At 40.4% G+C, this 18,410-nt stretch overlaps 1 protein-coding gene and 1 pseudogene across 1 annotated transcript; one reads left to right on the top strand and one right to left on the bottom strand.

Moving 5' to 3' along the window:
- The first annotated feature begins 537 nt into the window (after window positions 1–537).
- LOC124701303 lies at window positions 538–9,856 on the top strand (annotated as a pseudogene).
- On the bottom strand, window positions 9,828–12,135 carry LOC124694524 (protein PIN-LIKES 5-like). Its single transcript, XM_047227502.1, has 9 exons — window positions 11,990–12,135; window positions 11,829–11,908; window positions 11,617–11,741; window positions 11,130–11,527; window positions 10,916–11,035; window positions 10,664–10,764; window positions 10,523–10,575; window positions 10,221–10,406; window positions 9,828–10,120 (listed from the first exon to the last, which is right to left on the bottom strand). The coding sequence occupies exons 1-9, from the start codon at window positions 12,122–12,124 to the stop codon at window positions 9,996–9,998; spliced, it is 1,323 nt and encodes a 440-aa protein (XP_047083458.1). The 5' UTR covers window positions 12,125–12,135; the 3' UTR covers window positions 9,828–9,995.
- Window positions 12,136–18,410: the final 6,275 nt, after the last annotated feature.

Here is an 18,410-nt window from a genome sequence, read left to right as displayed (position 1 = left end):
AGGAGTAGTTGTGAGATACGGAGAAAGTTAATCTATAATCTATCAATTATAAATAATTCGAGCCGTAGCAATGCGCGGGTCTCAACTAGTTTTGTTAACTTATGAGTTAAAACATAAGAATGTTCTTTTTTTTATGTACTCAACTACCTGCTGTGTTGAGATAATTCATTTTTTTACTAAATTTGTTTTCGAAAAATGTAAAATTACGAGTGACTTGTATACAATTTGCCCTACCACCGGGTATCAATGGATATGGGTATTCATTGGGTATGAGCACGAGTAAAATTTTATATCCGTGGACACGCCTATGGATAGTAGAAGTTTATATATATCCATTAACAATGCATAATACATGAGTATGGTATTGCTCAACTCTGACTTTTCCGTACTCGAGGAACATTTTAGGGACGCGAATGCAAACCCAAACACAAACCAGGCTAAGCTCAACCCAGTAATCCTACCACGCCGCACCAAACCTATTAAACCCCCGTACGCCGCCGCCGCCGCCGCCCTCGCCATTCGCCGCCGAAGGTCTGCCTGTACCCTCCCCCTCCCTCCCAGCAACCGCCGCCGCCGCTTCGCCTGCGCCCCGCCGACCTCGCCAACATGCTGCAGAGCAAGTCCTTCGTGAAGAAGACGAAGCAAGGGCGCGTCGTCAAGGTCACCACTCGGCCGCACCACCACCCCCACCCCCACCCGCCGAAACCCTAGCTAACCCCGTCTCCCCGTCTGCGCAGGTGGTCCGGGAGCACTACCTCCGCGACGACATCCCCTGCGGCGCCGCCTCCTGCTCCTCCTGCGACGCGGCCGCGCGCCGCCTCAACGCCGACGCGGCAGCCATCCTCGTCATCGACACCAACGTCGTGCTCCACCAGGCATGGCCCTGCTCCCCCGCCCCCACTCCTCGTACCTACCGTGCCCCTATAGGGTCGGGGGCTCCGATTGCTGATGCTCTGAGAGGTTGATGATGCAGATCGATTTGCTGGAGAATCCAGCGATTGAGGATGTCGTCGTGCTCTCGGTGGTGCTGGACGAAGTGAAGAATAAGAACCTCTCCGTGTACAACAGGCTCAAGGCCCTATGCACCAACACGGCTCGAAGGTTCTTCGTGTTCACCAACGAACACCACAGGTATGCCGTCCTGAGTTCTACCTTGCGTTCTCCCAAATCCCAATGCTTGTTTCCACTAGTTGGGTGTGAATTTAGCAGCTGGTACAAGTTCAGATTCCTAGCTGATGGAATGGTGAGGACAAACAACCGTAGTACTTTTGGAAGTATTTTCCTCTAGGAATAAGTCACTGAGATATCACTCCTGCATCTCTTCTGATGTGGAGTAAATTCTGTAAATTGGGCTAAGTTGATTTTGTCTTAACTCAAAGTGCATTCAAGTGGTGTTCCCTCCAAATGGCATAGCATCCTTTATGTAATTGCATCTGTAAAACTTCTCTGTACAAGCAGCACCCACAAATGTGAAAGTATCAACCTGCTACAGTTTTGTCCTTCTGATTTTATATTTAGATGTGCTAGCAGTTCATATCAGAACTTTCTGCTTAGCATTAGCGATGTTAGTCTTTTCTGTTCACATGATTAGGATTACTAATTTACTGAAAAATCAGGGATACTTACATCAAAGAGATGGCCGGGGAGAGCCCGAATGATCGTAATGATAGAGGTACCTAGCTGCTCTATTTATGTTGGTTATACCGCATTTCTGTTATTCTGCAGACATTTTTATGCATCCTCTCCTCTTTACTGGACATTTCTTGCCTATTCAGCAATCCGTGTTGCTGCACGTTGGTACCAAACTCATCTTGGTGACAGTGCCAAAGTGTTGCTTGTTACAAATGATAGAGATAACAAGCGGAAAGCTACCGAAGAAGGTCTAAATGCGGAGACAGGTATTATTTGGATATTCTGTTACACAAACTAATATCTGAACCCTTTACAATAATTGAGTTAATGATTTTATGGTAACCTCAACAAAATATTTCTGGTTCCAGTTGAGTCATATGTACGATCGCTTGCACAGCCTGGTTTGCTTGATTTGGTGGTTGTTCCAACTAGCGGAGATGTTACCATGGAAGATGTAGAAGATCTTAGACCATCCAAAAGGAAAGTAATTTACATTGAGGTATACCAAGTCATTAACGATGCAATTTCCTTTTCTCCATCCTCGATACAATAATGAATAACCATCTAGTCTTAAATGTAATGTATGCTCTCCTGATAATATTGCAGCATAAACCTATGTCAGAAATTACATCTGGTCTACGTTGTGGTATTTACCATCAAGGGAAGCTTCGAGTTAATCGCTACAATCCATTTGAAGCATATGTTGGAAGTGAGAGCATCGGCGATGAGATTATTATCCGTGGCCGTTCAAATATGAACAGGGCCTTTGATGGAGATATAGTTTCTGTTGAACTTCTGCCACAAGATCAATGGCATGAGACGAAGTCATTTATTGCAGATGACGATGGTATGTTTTATATCTTAGACACATGCCATTTGATCTTACTTTTCTTACTAAATGGATTTTTCTGTTATTTCAGAAGATGATAATGAAGGGGATATCCGTTTGGCTCCAGATAGTGCGGATGATGCTCCACGAAACACCAATTCCACGCAATCAACAGTTGCTTCTGTCTCCAGCAGACCAGTTGGACGTGTTGTTGGTATCATCAAACGGAATTGGAATTCGTGAGTTTTAGATGTTCTTAATAATGCTTATGTAATTATGATCTACTTATCTGCCAAATGCCCTCTGAAAATGCACAATTCATGCAATCAATGTAAATATACTCATATGGATCGACCTGGCTCTCTCACTTACGCTCACATGCCTAATAGTGTATGGGTTTAACTACTGTTGTGAAGTTATGACCTTAGAATATGTACAATTATGCAATCATTTTTGTTAACTCAGCAGGATTGACCCTGATGATTTTTATGTCTACATGCCTAAATGATGCATGGGATTAACTAGTAGTCTTGACAACATTTCTGCGCTGCTACTTGACGCAAGTTTTTATTTTTTATTTTTCATGCATTTCTTACTGTCTTTGGTTGGCTAGGCATAGATCACTATCTGTAAGTTTTTGTTTCAGCTTCTGCTGTTTTATGTACTTCGATACATAAAATGCTTGTATACTGCAGGTATTGTGGATCCTTGGAACCAATGCCCATGCCTGCTGGTAGCGGGGGCGTTGCTCATGCTCTATTTGTGTCGAAAGATCGTAGAATTCCTAAGATCCGGATTCAAACCAGACAGCTGGGGAATCTTTTAAATAAAAGGATTGTCGTTGCAGTTGACTCCTGGGATGTCATGTCTAGATATCCATCAGGACACTATGTAAGGACTATAGGAGATATTGGCGACAAAGAAACCGAAACAGAGGCAAGTTTCTATACCTAATATTTATTACAAGAAGTCAGTTACTACGTAGGAGCTGCAGTAGCCTACCTTACCCAAACTAATGGCTGCATGTAGATCATACATTTGATGCTAGCATGCTAAGTGATGTTTACATATGAAACAGGTTGTCCTAATAGAGAATGATATTAACACAAGACCTTTCTCTACACAAGTCCTTGCTTGTTTGCCATCTTTGCCTTGGACATTATCACCTGAGGATTTGGCTAATCCCAATAGGCAAGACCTGCGGCAAGTGAGAGTCTTTAGTGTGGACCCACCTGGTGAGTTTACCATGATAAGTGTACCCTTTTATTCTGTAGTTGGATTGACTGAATACCATCCAATTGCCATTTAGGTTGTAGAGATATTGATGATGCACTACATTGCACGCCACTTCCAAATGGGAATTTTGAAGTTGGAGTTCGTATCCTTTATATATTTCCCTCTTAGCTACTCAATTCAAGTTTGGAATGCAAGTCAATCTTATGCTCTTGCTTTTGAATTTGTACTTCTCTACATTTGACTTAATATTTCCCTTATCACATCCTTTTACTTTATGATAGCTTAGCTTGTGTAAATTGCGAGTCGGATCTGTTGCATCTGCTTTGGGCTTGAGCTCCATAAGATTGATTGGTTAACTGTAACATGTGGACCAAATCATGCTCTTTAGTTCTATATATGTTGAGAAAACTCAATTTGTAAATCCTTTCAGTTGATAGATCAATTTTCTTTGCGAGCGGATTACTCGATTTCAATTACTAATACGAAATGCCACCTTCCTGATTGGCAGGAATACTTAAATGACATAAAGTAGACAGATATAATTTCCGTATGGAAAATGGCTTCGCGGCCATTCATAAATAGTTTTATGTAGGCAGTATATATGGCTTGCCTGCTAGGATTAAAGATGAGGCGGTGGAAGAGTTAATGAAGAGAGAGATGAAGGTCATATCTCATGTAAGATAACAACAAATTGGATGATGAAGAACAGAACTAGATACAACAGATAATAATGATGCACCGGGGAGGGTTGTATCTACACATTTGTAACATGCATTCTCTCACCGATACAAGCTATGTATATAAACCATTGGGAATGCCCTGAGCATTGCAGATGTAATATAGGCAGTTTTTGTGATGCTAGCAAGCCCTTATGTCCCAGCTACAAACTAATTTATCTGACCTTGGTTCATGAAAGCTATCTGTCGCAGATTGGATAGGAGGCTCATGTGAGACACATCACTTTCATTCCATTTCATGCATCTTGTATACTGTTTCTATTGATGTGGAGATTGCAGTTCTTAACTTGGACCGACCAGATATCGCCGATGTCACTAATTTTGTCCATCCTGGTACTCCTCTTGACGAGGAGGCTTCACAAAGGGCAACTTCTGTTTATCTTGTTGGACAACGGATTGACATGCTTCCAAAGCCTCTAACTGAAGGTATCACTGTTGGCATACACACTGAATTCTTGATTACCTCGACAGCAGTGGAGCATTCCTTATTGAATTTGGCAATACTCAAGTTAATGTCAATACATATGAGTGGAAGCGACTGATGTTTTTTCTGAATTATGTTGTTCTCCAGATGTTTGTTCTCTTCGTGCTGATACTGCAAGGCTTGCATTCTCTGTCATTTGGGTAAGTCTAGTTCATGAATTTGTGTTGTTGGGATGTCAATTTGTCGGACATAAGAGGATTGATTTAGTCATTATGTTTCTGCTCTTATTGAATAAGGTACTGTGTGAACCAGATGTCCACAATACCTTGTCCTACTAGCTTTATGAACGCATATATGTGCATACTATTTTCAATTTCAGAGACAATGGATGACTCGACATGTCTTCCGTTTCAGCCTTTTAGTTTATTGTTGTTTCATTTTTTCTTGTGAACCACACATGAATAAGTAGCGTTGTGGTGCTGTACTTTCTCTCAAAGGAAAACCATCTCCAAGACCTGTTGCGTGTAGTGTGCGTAAAAGCTTACTAACTTAGATTCATTTCTGATCTTGTGATACCATGAGCAGAGTATTATTGTCATCTGCCTTTGGCATTTCCTTTTCATTCTCTTGTATCTTGAAGTGATAAAAATGTCAAATGAACATGCTAATACTTGAATCTTGGTGCTGTGGTGTTTCTGGAATGTTCTGGGTACAGGAAATGACACCTGATGCTCATATCATAGCTACAAGATATACAAAGAGTGTTATCAACTCTTGTGCTGCAATGTCTTATGTGGAAGCCCAAGCAAGAATGGATGACAGGTGCTTTTTGGCCTTCAACCTTCTCAGTTTGACCATACTTACATGTGAAAATACAATTCTAAGTGGTCTAGTAGGTCAAAAACATTATCATAGGATTGATCATTTTCCCCTTATATTTTCCAGCCGTATGGTCGACCCACTGACTGTAGACTTGCGGAACTTAAATTCATTAGCAAAGGTTTGCTCTTTTGTTATCCTATCTCGTACCTCAATAAATAATCTTGTCAATTGATATTTGCTATCAGTACTACTATTAGGCTTATGTTTTCAATGCTTATTTAGATAATGAGACATCGGCGTTGCGAAAGGGGGCTCTGACTCTTGCTTCAGCAGAAGTCAAATTCGAAATTGATAGCGAAACTCATGATCCTCTTGACATAGGTATGCAGATTTGTAAACCTGACTGAACCATTTCTATGCCTGTGGTATGAATATAAGTGCTTACACTTAAGCTCAACAGGAATCTATCAAATTCGCGAGGCAAATCAAATGATTGAAGAGTTCATGTTGGCAGCGAATATTTCTGTTGCTGAGAAGATTTTGCAGCACTATCCCTTGTGTTCATTGCTACGGTACACATTTGCTATGTCCTTGTTAAGTTGTTATATCTTGTCACGTTCATATCAGATTTAGATCACCATTCTGGTAGTGCAGCCAAATATATCTGGATTCCTAGGAAATATCCTGGAAAATGTTGGTCACATCTTATTCATAATTGAGCACACTTTTTGACCTGTTGACCTGATCATCCAAACCATATAGAGCCAGACTTCCAGAGCTGCTTAGGTGCAATCATGAAATAACCCGTAGCTCCAATGAGGCAGGGTGCCAAATTATTATGTTTATGACATCTCCTACTGTTGCTCATCATGTTGCATAGTCCCTCCGTCTCATGAAAGTTGTCTTAACTTTGTCGAAATTTGGATGTATCTAGACACTATTTAGCATCTAGATACACTCAAATTTAAACAAAGTTAAGACAAGTTTCATGAGGCGGAGGGAGTAGATATGATCGCTCAAGAAGGTTGGCACATATTGCAGATTTAGAAAAAACGTGCAGCCACCAACTTGTTTTTCTGCCAAGGAATTGTTTTAAGAGTTTATTTGTGTCTTCTATGTTTTCCAAGATTTATGCAGCAATAATGCACTACTTTTCTCTTATAGCTGATGGATCATTTGAACCTTACCTTTTCTGAACCTGCTAATTTTCCTTTGATTGGCATCAGGCGTCATCCTAGCCCAACAAAGGAGATGCTTGAGCCATTACTCCGTACCGCCTCTTCTGTTGGCCTAAATCTGGATGCGTCATCCTCAAAAGCGTTAGCTGAATCACTTGATAATGCAAAGGTATTTTACTGTAGGGAGCACTTCACTTTTAGGTGACACTGCTATGTAGCTGGACAGTATGTGTTTGGAGCATTATACTGACCTGTCGGTACTTCTTGACTTGCAGAGAGATGACCCATACTTCAACAAGCTTATCAGGATTTTGGCAACTAGATGCATGACACAAGTAAGATAGCTATAGTGAAGCTTGCTACATATCAGCTTTTAGTGATTGGAACTATATACATACAAGTTATAACTTCCCTCTTGCAACACACAGGCAGTTTATTTTTGCAGTGGAGATATGAGCTTGTCTGAGTATTACCATTATGGTCTCGCATCTGCTCTTTACACTCATTTCACTTCTCCTATTCGCAGATATGCAGGTCAGTTTTCCTCCTTCCTTGGATACTTTGATGCTAAAATATATCAGCCCCTCGGATCCATAATAAGTGTCTTGGTTTTAGTTCAAATTGAACTAAAACCACGACACTAACTATGGATTGGAGGGAGTACTTGAATTTGACTGATGATTGTTGTGTACGCAAGATATTTGAACATGTCACTAGTCCAGCTTATGTTCTAAACTGCTAATTGGCTTACTGGGGAAGTTCAGTTGAAATAATTGTTTGCATGAACCTTTTACACAAAATGGAAGTTCTTTGTAACTTAGTGTAGTTTTTATAGACAAAATTAAAGGACAGGGATTATATTGCGTCCAGAAAGATGCTTTACCTGTTGATGGTCTAGCATTTTAGTATCTCGTGCATGAACCTTGAAAGTAATTATGTGTTCCAGTCTAAGCTGTAGAAGATAATAGGAAGCATATAAACTGTGACGTTGGTGTCTGATTCAGTGTCCTCTCATTGCAGATGTAATTGTGCATAGGTTGCTAGCTGCTGCTCTAGATATAGCAAAACTTCCACCAGTCTTTCAGGATGGTCCACAACTCACAGGCATTGCTGACAGTAAGAAACCCAATGCACTACTGAAGCTTTCCCTCTATATATTTTATTACTAATTTTGGTACTGACATTATTATCATCCCAGACTTGAATTATAGGCACCGAAATGCCCAGATGGCAAGCAGAGCATCTGTTGAGCTACACACCCTCATATATTTCAGGACAAGGTACGTTTTAGTTGTCAATGGCTTAAAAGGGTGATAAGTTAGCAGTAGATATCAAGCTAAATTATTATTTAGACGAGAATAGTAAAAAATGGCTGAAATCTGTTATAGGAGTAAGTATATTTTCTGAATGACCCCAGTTATGATCATTAATCAATAATCATCTACACATTTTTTCGTGCAGGCCGGTCGACACTGAAGCTAGAATAGTAAAGATCAAGGCAAATGGTTTCATAGTCTTCGTTCCAAAGTATGGATCTCTCTCTCTCTCTCTCTCTCTCTCTCTCTCTGCATTAGACCAACAGTGAACATGCTGCTCACAAGTCAACGAGGACAATTTTTTTTCTCACCAACACCAGCCCTATCATCTTATATTAACTTGAAACTGAGTGGCTGCCGTACCTGAAGTAACCCAAAGTAGGATCTGCTAACTGCTACGGATTTTGAGCTTGATGTTTGTTTGTCCATTTGGTGACCAGACATGCCATATGGAAGTTGTGCTTGAACAAATTATGTGATTGCTATTTTCCTAGTTCATAATAAATATTGATATATTGGAGCATTTTGTCGGCACATTTTGTTTTGGTTCACTACCTTAGTGAAGCCAAAAATTGGTAATGTGCATGGAGTTTGGCTAGTGCTCCCTCCATTCCAAAATTAATTGAAGTTCTAGTTTTGTCTAAGTCAAACTTCTTTAAGCTTTAGCAAGTCTATAGGAAAATATATCAACGTCCCCAGCACCGAATTAGTTCCATTAGGTTCATCACAAAATATATTACTGTAGTATAACTTCATTCGATCAAATATATCAATATTTTGATCATGCCCTGATTTTGGTTTGTAAACATTGTGCAATGAATGAACTAAACATGCCCGATGTTTCTCTATTCTGTTCTTGATCAGTTGAGTTCTAGCCTTCTAGGGCATGTTTGGCTGCTCGTCCTATTTGGCTGCTACAGTAAGGTTGCCAACATTTGCCACATTTTTTTTTTTGCTATTCATGCATAAGTTTGGTGGTTAAAATGAGCGCCATACTTGCCACACTTGAGGAAAGCTTGCCATAATTTTCTGAGTCAGTGACACATATGTCAATGTTGCATGAAAAGAATATTTGCCACAGGTGTGTCTGGGAACCAAATGACTGCCTAACTCAGTCAAACTTGACTAACTTGTTGTGTGGCAACGTATGGCAAGCTTAGTGTACCGACCAAAAAGGCACTTAGTTTTTCCAAATGCTTCTCTAATGAATAATTGTTTAACATCATCTTCAATCTGCATGTGTTTACTAGCGCTTCTTTTGTGCTGTGGGACTTGATGTATCTTACGCCATTTTTTTTTATAATAAAAACAGGTTTGGCATAGAAGGGCCAATCTATCTTACATCAAAGGGAGACAAAGGGGGTGACTGGGTAGTAGACGAGGTGAACCAGAAAGTAACCAAGCCCGGAGCAAACATAAGCTATGCTGTGTTGCAGAGTGTTATGATTCATATGGAAGTGGTGGAGCCTCAGCCTCACCGCCCGAAGCTGCAGCTCACCCTCATATAACAGAATGTACAAGTAAACTGTAACATTAGTGCGTCCATACAACATTGTACCAGGGCCAATTCTTTCATTCAACTACAATGATTTTGTGATACTATTGAATCGGCCATAGAATTTCTGTTTACTGAGTTGTGTAAAATCTCTCTTCATTGATGCTCAAAATCTACCATGCCCTGCTACATTCTTTTTATCTCTGTACTGCAACTTTCCGCATGCTCATCTAAATCTTATTTAAGTTTGTAACTTGATAATACTTGAAACACATTATAGTACAACAAATGTGCCTGGCTGATGCAGTCTTTTACTTAAGAGACACTCAGGACACCAGTGACATGAACACCGTCGACCAGAGTGTGAGCGCCAGTGCGGCAACCAGGTGCGTCCAGAGGAAGACGATGGAGCACTCCTCTTCCCCAACATCGAACAGCTGAGCTATGGTTCCTGCATCGCCGGAGAACCCAACACCTCAAACGCAGCACCCTATCACATCTCAAAACACCAGAGAATCAAACACCTCATGAACGTTTGAAAGCTGGCTTACCGATGCTCATTGCTGGGGGGACTGTAGATTGCAACAACAGAACGTAGTGGTACAGGGGAGATCTTGGCAGAAATCCAAGCTCACTGGCTGCCTTGACCACGCCGATTCCACAGGCAGGAAGGATCACGAAGCGTATCACAATAATCGATACGACTACCAGAGGCTTCATCGTCGTCCTTCCTCTGCCTGGCCATGTAGAATTTTGGTCAACAAAAGCATGAAACACATAGGTGAGGTTATGCGTGAGAAACTGTGAGATGACGAAAGCTGACACAGAGTTTATGACAGAGGACGATTGGTACCTTTGGTAAGGTTTCCGCCGAGTATGAGGACAGTGCAAGGTATTGCAGCATCTCTGCTCCCAAGTTTGGGTTGTCAGCCAAGAGAAGGTCAGTAACAGATTTCCTCAAGATGCAAGACCCAAGCAAGAAGCAGTGGTATACCCTAGTAACTGTGCAGTATCTTGGACCACTCGGAGAGGGCTGTCTTCCTCCGTAACGAGTGATTTCAGCTTGTCGATTGCACCGACAGTAAACCCTACGAGCTACAGAGTGGTACTCCCTCCGTTCCTTTTTAATTGACTCGAATTTAGTACAAACTTGTACTAAATCCGAGTCAATTAAAAAAGAACGGAGGGAGTAGCAGTTAGATTTGAATTCCAGAGTTCATTCGGATGATCAAATGAGGTTACATACCGCGGCAACGCTGGGAGGTGACCACATTTCTTTCAGTATCTCTACCAGCAAATCCTTTGCTCTTCTGAAATAGTGCATCAAGGTACCAGAAAGACTGTTGGAAAGCAAGGTAGAACTAACCTACAACCCGTATTCAGAAAATGTAAGGTCCCTTCACCAGTAGTCTCTCAGTTTAGATTCTTTGAAAGTAATGAAAGGATATGCAACTGCTTACCGAGTTGTTGGAGGCATCCTCGCAAGAATCTGTAGATGACAACATGGGCAGAAAAGCGGCATAATTACCATTTTGATCTTCTCGTGAATTTTGTTCTTTTCTTATGTTATTAGTTGTAGGGTGATCATTACATCCTTTGTTATAGAGCTGAGCAGATCTCTTCATGACGCTGTAGCTATGGGTCCAAATGAAGAAATTTCCTAGCTGCATGAAACATATCTGAATCCAAAATGTACCATTCTTGGACAGAGTTAACGAGGCGGTTGTCAAGCTTACTGCCATGGACAATGAGACGTAGGAGATGCCGAGAGATTTGCAGGTGCTGGCATCACCAAAGGGGCTGTCCTCCTCGTTACAGATCGCCGGAACAATCATCAAAGGAATAGTTCCCCAGTTACCTGAAAAAAATGCATGTGACTGAGCACACAGTTGAAAACTTAATTACCTGAAAAAAGGAGAACAATTCTGCATGTGAGTGATGACTTGCCTGCCGAGCTGCAAGCAATGACAAGTCCCTGAAGATGTTGTCCTGGCTTTAGGGCCTTCACGGCCAGCCATCCTAGAGTTGCTCCGATCAGGAATATGATGCTCATGTTCACTGGCATGAACCACCTTAATTCATCAAGTTCAGATAGGAGCAATCAAATGTCAAATTATATCCATTTATCCGTGAAGAATCTTGCAGTGGCGAAGTCGAACCAGGAAATGACGTCCTTGAGCGTTACAGTGCCTGCCAAGCTCGAAAAGACGAGTGATGGGACGAAGACAATATAAACAATCTGAAAAATGGAAGTCATTAGTGTACAGTATATGCAATTCTATATTCGAAGCGTGTAGCTGTGGTGTTAGATTGTGAAGACCTTATTTATGCTCCTTCGAGCATCAGAGGTGAGGACGTTGAACCGGCTGGACGCAAGACAAGCTCCGAGCAGGCCTGCGAGGAGGACCTGCAGAACGGGCATCCACGCGACGACGAGCAGAGACCAGAACCTCATCTTGCGAAGTTTTAACTGGCAGAAACTAACCCCGCATCATCAAGCAGCTACAACCTCAGTTTGGCATCTCAGTTCAATGCACAAAATCGCGCCGTGCCCCGTGAGTCGAGTAAGAACGAGAGAAAACTGTACCTTTCCGATGCCTGATTTTCGTGTCTGGGATGCTTTCTGCGAAAGAGATCATGCGAACGCCTGCAGCTCCCGAGAGAAACTGGTCAAGAACCCCAAGCCGCCGCCGCCGATCTGCCCATGCAGCGCAACCGCTTCTTGGCTGTTATGACCGCACTGGAAGCCGCAGACGTGCTCCACCCAGATGCTTCCATCTGTGCCTCTACGCGGACGAAACATTTTGTTGTTTCCTGACGAAAGCAACATGTGTTTTGCTTGCTCAGAAATAAGGGAGAAACGACACCTTTCACTCAAGTGTTTCGTCTACTGACGCAATGTTGCAGGCACATTTTTTTTTTGAGAATTCCAGGCAGTAATAAGAACCAAATAGACAGACGCTGGGCCGTACCTGAGGCCTTGAAGTAGAAGATGAGAGCCGACAAGCGTGCGGAGACACGGACGGCCCATTTGTGACCAAGCCCATGGGCCAAGTAGACAGTATCAACCCAGACTGCTTAAGCTGGAGTTGATTAGGGGAGTTGCTATACGCCGACCTGGTCGGCTCGTTCCGGATGCCGCACACCCCAGCGACCAGGTCGGGTAGCCTGGGCCGCGGCCAATTGGCTCAGGTACGATTTTTTTCTTTTTTTGTTTCTTTTCCGTTACTAATATTTTCCTTTTTCAAAATCTAACATTATTTATGAAACTATTTTTCCAGATATTTTTAAAATATGAACATTTTTAAAATTTGAACAGTTTTATATTTTGAACAATTTTCGAATTTTTTTCAAAATCTGAACAATTTTTATGTTTGAACATTTTGAAATTTGAACATTTTTTTAGATTGAAATTGTTTAAATTTTGAATATTTTAACTGTGAACATTTTTTGGGATTGAACATTTTTTGAGATTTGTACATTTTTTAAAATCTATTTTTTAAAAATATGATTTTTTTGAATATGAATACTTTTCAAAATCTTAACAATTTTTTTAAATCTTATAGTAATATTTTTGAATCAAAAAAATAAAAAGAAACAATAGAGAAAAAAGAAATAGAAAAGGAAATAAGAAAAGAAAAGAAAAAAATGAAAAAAGAAACAGAAAACGAAGTACACTGCGAACTGGGCCGACCAGGCCGGCCCATACCGCGTACGCGAGGGTGTGCGGCGCGCGGTAACGGCCGACTTGGTCGGTGTATAGGAATTCCGGTTGATTAGGGGGGGTGCTGTATGCGGCAAAACCTACACACCGACCAGGTCGGTGGCTACCGGCCACTTCACACCCCCTAGTCGGGTTTGGGCCAGGTCCATTTGTGTCTGTTTAGCTGTAGTAGTTCGATTCTCCTTTTCTTTTTTCTTTTATGGTTCCTTTTTCTGTTTTTCTTTTCTATTTTCTATTTTCGGTTTTGTTTATATTTTTCCAGATTCGAAAATTTTAGTTTTTAAAAATTGTTCAAATTGAGAAAATGTTTAAATTAAAAAATGTTCAAATTTGAAAACCATTCAAATCTGAAAACCGTTCAAATTTGAAAAATGTTCAAATTTGAAATTTGTTCAAAATATTTTCAAATGCGAAAATATAAACAAAATGTTTAAATTCAAAATATTTTGCCTTTCTGTTTCTTTTTTCGTTCTTAAGTTTTAATTTTTTAGATTTAAATATATTTTAAATGTAAAATGTTCAAATTTTAAAGTATTCTGTCTAAAAATTTGGAATAAATTTAAATTCGAAATTTTTTCAATTATAATTTTCCTTTTCAAATTTGAAAATTGTTCAAGTATAAAAATCATTTAGATACGAAAATTGTTCAATTATAAAAAAAATCAAATTCGTAAATTGTTCAAGTATAAAAATCGATTCAAATACAAAAATTGTTCAAGTATAAAAATTGTTGAAATACGAAAATTGTTCAAGTATAAAAATTGTTCAAATATTGTTCAAGTATAAATATTGTTCAAATTCGAAAATTGTTCATCAATCTGTTTTTCAAAATAAAAAATTTCATTATTCTGCCGTCATTTTGGAAAGGGATATCTTTTTCGAATTTTATTTGGAGTTATTTTTCAACTATAGCAAGAAATAGTGGAATACAGTACAAGATAACAGAGATTGTCCAGAACGAATGAACAGGTGGCATGAATGAACGACGTGAATACCAAAACGAACGAACGAACAACCTGAATCCCAAAACAAGACGATCACGATTATGGGCCGAGCCCATATACGCCTAGGGGGTGTGCGGCAACTCCACTAGCGCCGACGAGGTCGGTGGACAGCATCACCCCTGTATGCCGACCTGGTCGGCACGGACCAGGCACCGCACACCCCCCAGGCGGGTGGTTTTAAATATTTTCAAATTTTGAACATTTTTTTAAAATTTTAATTTTAATTTTTGATTCCAAAATTTGAACATTTTTGGATATCAATAAAAAATTAATTTGAAAATTGTCGAATATGAACAAAAATTTAATTTGAACATTTTTGAATACGAATAAAAATTTAATTTGAACATTTTTTAATACGAACAAAAATTAAATTTGAACATTTTTCACAATTAAATATTTTCCATGTTTCAAATATGAACTATTTTATAATTTGAACTTTTTCGAATTTGAATAAAAAAAACTAGAAAAGAAAAGAAAAAACAGGAAAACAAACAAAAAAGGAAAAAACAGTAACAATAAAATGAAAAAGCGAAAAATGGGCCAGGCCCATACCCGATCAGGGGTGTGTGGTGCTTGGCAGGCACCGACCTGGTTGGTGCATAGGAATCCCGGGTGCTGTACGCCGACCTGGTCGGCGCGGACCAGGGGCCGCACACCCCCAGGGCAGGTTATTGGGCCGGCCCAACAATCCCACTCCTTTTTTTTTTGCTTTTTTTTTGTTTTTTCTGTTCTATTTTTCTTTTTTAGTTTGCAAAAGCTGATTCTTTTTAGACCCGATTTTTTAAAAGTATTTTAGTATTTTCTGAAATTTAAATATTTTCAAAATTTGAATTTTTTTCAGATTGGAACAGTTTTCAAGTTGGAACAAATTTTAAATTGGAACAAATATTTTAAAAATTATTATTTTTATATATGAATAATTTTCGAATTTGAACAATTTTTATACTTGAACAATTTTTATACTTGAACAATTTTCCCACTTGAACAATTTTTGTACTTGAATAATTTTTGAATTTAAATTTTTCTCGAATATTTGAGATAAAACATTTTACATTAAAAAATATATTTAAATTTAAAAAATTAAATCTTAAGAACGAAAAAAGAAACAGAAAATAAAAAGAAACAGAAAAGAAAAAACAGAAATGAAAAAGAAACATAAATGAAAAAGAAATAGAAATGAAAAAAAATAGAACATAAAAATGACTCAAAAAAAATAAAGGGCCAACTGGCCCAACACCCGAACTGGACTGGCCCGTACCGCGCGCGGGGCTGTGCGGCGCGGTACGTGTCGACCTGATCGGTGTATAGGAAATCCGGTTGATTAGGACGAAAGAAACACTCGTAGAGAATATCTTATAGGGCCATAGGGGTCATGTGATCCGTGGAGTGTCAAACTAAAAGCACGCCACTTGTAATATTGGTGGCGTAGGTATTTTTGGTGTGCCAGTATTAAAATCCTTATCATCTCCAGTATGTTTGGGCCAAGGTTTTCGCTACCGGTGGTGACCGCATAAATACCTCACGATATTTCGGGATGAGGAGGAGTATGTTCGAACTGAGCGATGGATTGAGAACGATAGAGGTGTATGGTTGGCTCGGCGCCTACGCTCAGCCCAAATTCAAACCAGGCCAAGATGTCAATTTACCAGAGGGGGCTGAGAAATTGGGTAACCGGACGGTAACTTTGGTAATTCAACCGGTAACCAAATCCCTAGTTCGGGCACATGATGGTGTCTAGAATACAACCAATGTAGCTCAGTTGCTGAAGGACCATAGGTTGTAGCAAATGTGCTCGCCATCATGGTGGGCGGCTAGTCTTTTTCTTTAAACGGGAGTAGCCTAGTCGATACCTCCAATTTATTTATGATAACAAGAACAATTCAATGCATGCCTCCAATATGAGCAAGTAGTGATGATGTATGCATACATAATTATGGAAAGTGCAGCAAAATTTCCAAGCAGCTGAGGCAATGGAGATGAACTCGAGAAGATAGCTGGATAAACAGACATAATAGCTAGTAACTGGGGCACTTGGTAAAAAGGATGACATAAATCCCTGTCGCCTCCTTCGGTGCAACGAACGTGGAAGAAAAAAACAAGACAACGGCTTCGAGTTATTTGCAAGTTACCCTCTTTCCCGTCAAGTTGGATCGGGCTGAGCCTCACGTATTAGTCATGCTGCCAGTCGCCGCCGGTCTTCAAGATACCGCTTGATGGCTCCTGCTATGCACTTGCTGTGTACTAGTGCCGTTGGTTGTGCTGTTGGTCCATCTATGGTAAGTGTTTTCCTTCTTATTTCCCGGGATGGTCCCTGGTAATGTGCAAGTGTGTGTGCACTTGTATGGAGCATTGTACTTGTTTGGGGCATGAGGGCGTCTAGAAAACAACCTACGCCGCCTTGCTATTGGGGCATTGCATACGGACATTCAGCTCGCCATCGCAGTAGGCTACTGGTCGATACCTCTAATTTATGCTAAAGATGAGCTAGTCAGTGCATGTATCAAGTTATGAGTGCGATCGAGTAAGCCTCACGATCAGGCGCCCCGCACGCCATCTATGAAATTCAACGCGAGATAAAGCGCAAGAGAGTGATGCTATGAAAGCGATGCATCCACCCCCAGGTACTACTCATGAGCAACGGCAGCTATCCTATGCGCTGACCGATTCCTGCACACAATTTGCTTCTGTCTCGTTTCTACTGAAGATAAGTACGCCGAAACGAAAAATCTAGGGAAGTTTCACATCGTCTTGACTTGAAAGAGCTCTAGGAAATTCAATGCCGACTGCCCAGAGCCCCAGACAAGAACATCAGGGTGATACGAAAATTGAGCACAAAGCTCATAAAGTTAGAGGAAAACTCCACATCGTCTTAAATTCTAGGAGCATCATCATGTAATCATATACTTGTAAGTTGTAAATAAATAAAGACTTGGCATGTAAGGATGGGCATTATTGCTCTTATCTTTTTCGTCCAGTTGCAAATATTTGGATTCTCTACAGTAACACTTGCTTCCTGGTTCTTGCTAGTACCGTAAATGCGTGCTGTTTTTAAGGTGGTGTGCAGTCACATCATACTTGCAAAATTCAATTCCATTCATTTTATGGAGTATAAATCAGTACTGTATCAGGGTATAACGGCCTCTCAGATAGTTGACAGTCTCATTGTTCAGATGAACCGCGAAACCAGTTTTCAATCATCTACAAAAGGTGTAGTACTAAAATGTAAACTTCATTATCTCTGACGACGTTCTACCAGGACGCATTAGTAAGACTAGAACCAGTGGTCATCCTGTTTCTTCTTCATGCAACCTACCCTGCTAAACTAGTTGTCTCGACCCTCCACATTCTAGGAACCTTCGTAACTCCGTCCGTAATCGTAATCATAAGTTCAGAATCAAGCAATCGCCTGAGCTAGAGCAAATACGGCCACATATCCTTCAATACAAGAAATCAACCGACAACACTTTCTGTCAAAATCGAGTGATGTAGTACGAAGCAAGGTACAATTTGATATTACTATATCCTTTGGTGATGGATCTATAATGCAAGTATCGATAAACAAATTGAACACCTAGCACGCAAGCATTTTCGTTAATTGTTAACAATCCGGTTCTTCGCTGAACTAGCTAGATCGACTGCTTCGTTTTCGGTCACCCCTGTGACGCATCATGGTGGGTCAAAGTGTGTCCACAAAAACAATCACATACCTTACATACTTAATTAAAAAATCAACACCAGTGAGCTAAGATGTCTCTTCTTAATCAGAAGGTCACGGATCTCTCGATCGTTGAACCCCAAATCATTTTTCTCCAATCGGAATTGGTCCGGCCGAATTCCTTTACGCAGCGACTTGATCCCGTCTGTGAAACACCATCACACTCACTGATCGCATCAACAGTTGCTATTATTAGTCCTCGTATCCTGCATGTAGCATATGTAGAATAATGCATACTGTAGACATTTTTTTTTTGCGAAAGACATACTGTAGACAAATTTAGCTTCAGTTTGACTTG

This window comes from Lolium rigidum, chromosome 3 (assembly GCF_022539505.1).
Source record: "Lolium rigidum isolate FL_2022 chromosome 3, APGP_CSIRO_Lrig_0.1, whole genome shotgun sequence".
NCBI lineage: Eukaryota > Viridiplantae > Streptophyta > Magnoliopsida > Poales > Poaceae > Lolium > Lolium rigidum.
This window is presented reverse-complemented; position numbering and strand designations above follow the sequence as displayed.

What these genes read in the sequence shown, in the direction of transcription:
- LOC124694524 (XM_047227502.1), bottom strand. Translation starts at nt 12,124, where the DNA reads ATGAGGTTCTGGTCTCTGCTCGTCGTCGCGTGGATGCCCGTTCTGCAG. An exon ending in AGGATGCCTCCAACAACTCG is followed by an intron (nt 11,036 to 11,129) that starts GTAAGCAGTTGC and finishes TACGGGTTGTAG; the next exon opens with GTTAGTTCTACCTTGCTTTC. An exon ending in CCCCCCAGCAATGAGCATCG is followed by an intron (nt 10,121 to 10,220) that starts GTAAGCCAGCTT and finishes CCGGCGATGCAG; the next exon opens with GAACCATAGCTCAGCTGTTC.